Source organism: Branchiostoma belcheri, unplaced genomic scaffold (genome assembly GCF_001625305.1).
Source record: "Branchiostoma belcheri isolate BF01 breed outbred unplaced genomic scaffold, Haploidv18h27 scaffold108, whole genome shotgun sequence".
Classification (NCBI taxonomy): Eukaryota; Metazoa; Chordata; class Leptocardii; order Amphioxiformes; family Branchiostomatidae; genus Branchiostoma; species Branchiostoma belcheri.
In genome coordinates, this window is record NW_017802469.1 from 350,227 (window position 1) to 355,346 (window position 5,120).

At 43.0% G+C, this 5,120-nt stretch overlaps 1 protein-coding gene across 1 annotated transcript; it reads right to left on the reverse strand.

Annotated features, from left to right (window-relative positions):
* Positions 1-233: 233 nt before the first annotated feature.
* On the reverse strand, positions 234-4,513 carry LOC109480093. The gene is made up of 5 exons (XM_019782251.1): positions 3,941-4,513; positions 3,202-3,534; positions 2,740-2,900; positions 1,408-2,037; positions 234-290 (listed from the first exon to the last, which is right to left on the reverse strand). The coding sequence occupies exons 1-5, from the start codon at positions 4,446-4,448 to the stop codon at positions 234-236; spliced, it is 1,689 nt and encodes a 562-aa protein (XP_019637810.1). The 5' UTR covers positions 4,449-4,513.
* Positions 4,514-5,120: the final 607 nt, after the last annotated feature.

Genomic DNA, 5,120 nt, shown 5'->3' on the forward strand with positions numbered 1-5,120 from the left:
GTTTGCAATATCTGATCTGCCTATATTCTAAGATTGGCAGAAAAAATACACCCTTTCCAGCATAAATTTCTGCCTTCTTAGAACAGACGAAAAATATAAATTCAATCATCGTGGCATCCTTAAACTGAAAGGTTTTGTCATGTTTTTAACAGTTTGGTCTTACAAGCAAGAAAAAAAAGAGCTTTTTTGATATCAAATAAGTATCGCTTCCAGAAATCCAAATAAAAAAACTTCTACTTTCTCTCAGGTGGGGTGGTGGGCCTCTTTTCTTGTGGAGTGGAGCCACCTCCCTGTACAAACATAAATAACAACAACAAACAATAAACATAAATAACAACAACAAACAATAAGTTTCAAACAAAAACAACAGTTTCAGTTCCTGTGTGCCCTGCTTGGTACAGGTTCTGAACATATGAATAAATAGTTGTATTTACTTTTATAAATGATACAGAACTAATACCTTTGTAAGACCATACCAATTTAATTTGTTGCTTCTCAGATGTTTTCAGAAAAATATGAAGCAACAGGGCAAAAAAAAAAACAGGCCAAGGCACCCCATGATAGCCAGAAATGTTACAATATGAGCCATGATGTCAACATACCAGACTGTTGTGTAAAGAAAACAATAGATTTTGAACTTTAAATGACATAAAGTTGCACTGTTACATTGAAAAACTTTAGCAACTAGGAAGAAAGGGACTTTCTTCAACCGTAGGGGCCAAAATATGCCTTTCATTGAGCATCTTACAGTTGATTCAGAATGTAAAATCTTTTGTTTTTTTTCAAATCGGAAAAAAATGGACAGGGCGAATCCGAGAAGCAACAAATTTAATTGGTGTGGCCTAACAGTAGCTATAACTAAAAGTAATACATTATGGGAACAAGAAGTCCAAAATTATACATTATACATTAAGGACAATGGTTATGTCACATTAATATTAAGTCTTGTCATTTGGCACAAATACTTGATCAATGATAGTTTGAAGTGGCACAATGATATCTGGGACTTTATATTGTTCTTATTGTGTTCAATTGCAAAGTAGCTAATTTGGAACCTATTTTTACTTGGATGTGAAGAAAAGTTGATAAATCAGACTTAAATAGTAAAAAGTAACTTTTGTGAAAATTGACTAGCCCATTCACCACCTCTTAGGAGGAAGTTCCATGCTGAAAGCTTCTTTCCAAGAACAACATCACTTTGGAATAAGCTACCTCGTGATTGCTTTCCTTATGAGTATAATCTTAAACTCTTCAAGTCTAAGGTCAACAAACATCTGTCCTCACTGACTGTTCCGTAACCCAAAACATTTAAGTGGCTCCCATGAGCCTTGTTTTGTGGTGACCTATGAAGTAAATAAAAAAAAGTCTTACTTCTTTATGCTCCTTTGCTGTCTTGGGTCTTCATACACTAGTAGATGGGGCGGCTGTTTCCAGAATCTGCGGAGCCTCCTCTAAGGCCACCCGGCAGATGTCATCGATTAACCACCGTCTAAAGTACGTCGTTCGCTTCTCCTCATCTTCAATCAAGAAGACAACCGTCTTCTGAATCTGGTTCAGTTCGTGTAGGCTCAAACCTGCCATCTCTGGCAGCTCGTAGTGAGTGTAGTCTGGAACCCTAGCGAACAGGTTCTTGAGGATGGTGTTGTCCTTTGTGTGTGGGGCGGCTGCTTCCAGCTTAGACATGAGAGTGTTGGCGTAGGCTAACAGCTCTTTGGAATGAGCTCTCTTTGGTAACAGTTCAGCCCATAGAGTGTGAATGGACAACATCACCTCTTTGCAGACTGGGTCGGTGAATTGTGGGGGTGGCGGCTTGGCTGTTGGAATTGCCGTTGTCGTCTTGCTGTCGTCTTTCTTTGTTATAAAGCCGACCAACTGTCGGAATCGGGAAGGGCGCTCACTCTTTCTCTTCTTGGCGTCGCCCTCTCCGTTGGTGAGGGACTTGTCTGTTGCTGCTGAGCTTGATGCAGAAGTGCTTGTCGTAGAGGGAGATGCAGGTTTCAGCTCTGTGCGTTCTACGGATCCGCTGGAGGGCTTGTCCTGGCTAGTCTTGCCCTGTTTTTCTCCCTCAACTGTTTGGGAGGCAGACTTCAGGTCAAGTGTAGACTCCTTGTTGTCAGAGCTCTTCAGTCGGTCTTCAGTTGCAACTGTTTCTTCTTCCTTTGTAACGTCAGAGTCCTCTGCGTTACCTAAATAGAAAAATAACACGATAGAGAACATGCTTTAGCCTAACTACAACTAAAAAGCGTTAAATGTAGTTTCTCATGTTAAAACTGTTAGCTGAAGTATGTAGTCAATGATTTTGCAGTGCCATACCAACACTGCAAAAAGAGAAAGAACTTGAAATCGCCGCAAATATTGTACACTTGATATAGTTGCAACAAAACTGAGAGTCCTTGCGATGTTCAGATATCATTTTTTTGCCCTCATCGACAACTACCATCAAAATATTACAGCTTATATATTTAGAAAAGATTAACATATGACGCTGAACAAGTCAGACATAGGTACAGAAAATACAGTAGTATAAATCCATCTCCTACCTGCTCCCTGGGTAGACTTTGTCGTCCTGCCACCCTTATTTGTGATGAAGCCGAACAACTGACGAACGCGGCTCGGCCTCACATCTCTGTCTCCATTTGCTGGGGACTTTGTTGAAGTAGAACTTGGTGAGGTGGCTGTTGAGGCATTTGGGGATGAAGACTCAGGTTTGCACTGCGTGTCGTCTTCGCTAGGGGACGCTGGTAGCTTGTCCTGTTCACTCTTGTCTGGTTTCTCTCCCTCAACTGGCTGGGAGACGGACTTCAAGGCAAGTTTAGTCTCCTCTTTCTCCGAAGATCTCTCCAGTTGGTCTTCAGTCACAACTGTCTCACCAGTTGTCTTCTCATGAGGCTTTGTGGAAGCTTAGATAGAAAAATAACAAATTTCTAGCACGCCAACTCTTGGAGAATTATCGTGTAACAGACTATAAACAAGAATGTTTTTGCGATTTCAGTTTGTAACGTTTCAATCTTTGCTCGTCGAACTTAGAATTTCGAATATAGAACTGGTCGAACGTAAAAGAACTGCCCTTCCATGTCTTCCAATTCGAAAGCTTTACGAACACAGTAGAGTAGATCTAAATGTTTACAAGTAAGAACATGACCAACGGACACAGACAGATATTTCTGGCAGAGTACAGAAAGTACAGCAAGCAACACCTACCTCCTTCATCAACGGACGTTGTCGTCTCACTCTTCTTCTTGGTGAAGGAGCCAAACAACCTGTGGAACCGACTGGGCTTGACATCCCCAGCTCCGTTCGTTGCAGTCGAACTTGGAGAGCCGTTCGCTGCACTTGGCGATGAAGACGCAGGCTTGTGCTTCGTGTTGTCTCCGCTAGAGGGTGCTGCGGGCTTGCCCTGGTTAGTCTTGTCCAGCTTCTTTGCACCGACTGTCTGAGACGTGGTCTTCTTTGTCCCATATTTCTCCCTCAGTTCAGTCGCGCTCACCGGTTTGGTGCGAAGTTTTCCCACAGAAGGCTTAGGGGTAGGGGAGCCTAAAAAGAAATAATTTCCACATTTTTAGCGTCATATTTTGAAATGTTCCGTGGATCACTCAGTCGGCCACTTGTTTACTTAACGAAGTATGTTGTCTTCTATGTTAACGCAAGGTCAATTTACGTGTACCGACAGAAAAAGAAGGAAAAATGGACTAAAACACGGAAGAAATGTGCAGAAAAAAACGTTCTTTTGGGTTGTTTTGTATGTTAAGTTTTTTTCGTTTCTTTGTGGGTAACTACTTGTTATGTGAGGACCAAAACCTTCTTAGTTGATGTAATGCAGTGTAAAGTTTATGGCAACATACAGGCAGGGCTGGGCGTCAACAAAGAAGTAAACAAACAAACAAACAAACAAACAAACAAACAGACGTCCAATATAGAAAGTACAGTAGATTCCTCTCACCTGTCTTCTGTGTAGTTGTCTTTCCCGGACCGTACACAGCTACGGTAGCCTCCAGACAACACACATTCTTGTAATTGTTTGGTCGTCCCTTCTTGGGTGGATCGAAGACGTACCAATCCTTCACCGGCCGGCCGTACGCGTTTGGCTGTAGAGCCCTTGCCGGGTCCAGGGTGGTAACTCCGATAGTTTTCTCCTTACATTTCTTCTTCTTCTGCAACTCCACCTTAACCTTCCTCATCTCTTGTGGCGCGCATTCTGCAAACTCTGCAGTGAAGTCCCAGTCCTGGGTGGCCACTTTCTTCCATGCGGTACAACGTCTCCTCTTCTTGTACCGAACCACCACGCGATACTTGGCTTTTTCAGCCACGCTGACGGTGTGGATCCCCACACTTATTTTTGTCCCGCTCTCTCTGTTTCGTCCGCCGTGTGTGAGTAGCGCTAGGGTCTGGAAGCACACCAGAAAGGCGGCTGCTCCCCTGCGCAACAAACCCGGTCGGTTACGGTCCATTTTTATCAGACAAAAATGGTTAAAAACATCGCAAAATCACGCACAGACACGTAAGGCCGTGTGCTCTATGCTCTCTTGGCAATGTTGTGTTCTGTTGTTGTTCTACGCCGTGGTTATACAATGTCGTTCCAGAACGTACTGTGGCAAACGGCACGAACAATAACTTTGCTCATAACTTTGTGATGACGCCATAGATAGCTGTGAAGAGTTTTAGTGTCCTACCATTGTTAAGATGGCTATTATCATCATCCTGATAAAAGAATCCTAACGTAACAGGAAAATAGTGCGTATGTGAAAAATGTGTTTGTTGATGCGTGGATGGCGTTCAGCACCAAGGACAAGTGCGTTTGTGTATGGATGGTGCTCAGCACAATGTATAGGAGTGTTTGCCTACAGTGTGTGGATGGCGTTCAGCACCAAGGACATGTGCATTTGTGTGTGGTTAGTACTCAGCACCGGTACAGAAGTGTTTACGTGTATGTTGATGGCGTTCAGTACCAAGGACAGGTGCATTTGTGTGTGGTTAGTACTCAGCACCAGGTACAGGAGTGTTTACGTGTATGTGGATGGCGTTCAGCACCAAGGACAGGTGCGTTTGTGTGCGGCTAGTACTCTGTGCTACAGTTCATGCATGCAACAAATACAGTCATTGAAAAATAATACAGTTTCTTG

What these genes read in the sequence shown, in the direction of transcription:
- LOC109480093 (XM_019782251.1), bottom strand. Translation starts at nt 4,448, where the DNA reads ATGGACCGTAACCGACCGGGTTTGTTGCGCAGGGGAGCAGCCGCCTTT. An exon ending in GACAACTACACAGAAGACAG is followed by an intron (nt 3,535 to 3,940) that starts GTGAGAGGAATC and finishes ATTTCTTTTTAG; the next exon opens with GCTCCCCTACCCCTAAGCCT. An exon ending in AACGTCCGTTGATGAAGGAG is followed by an intron (nt 2,901 to 3,201) that starts GTAGGTGTTGCT and finishes TTTCTATCTAAG; the next exon opens with CTTCCACAAAGCCTCATGAG.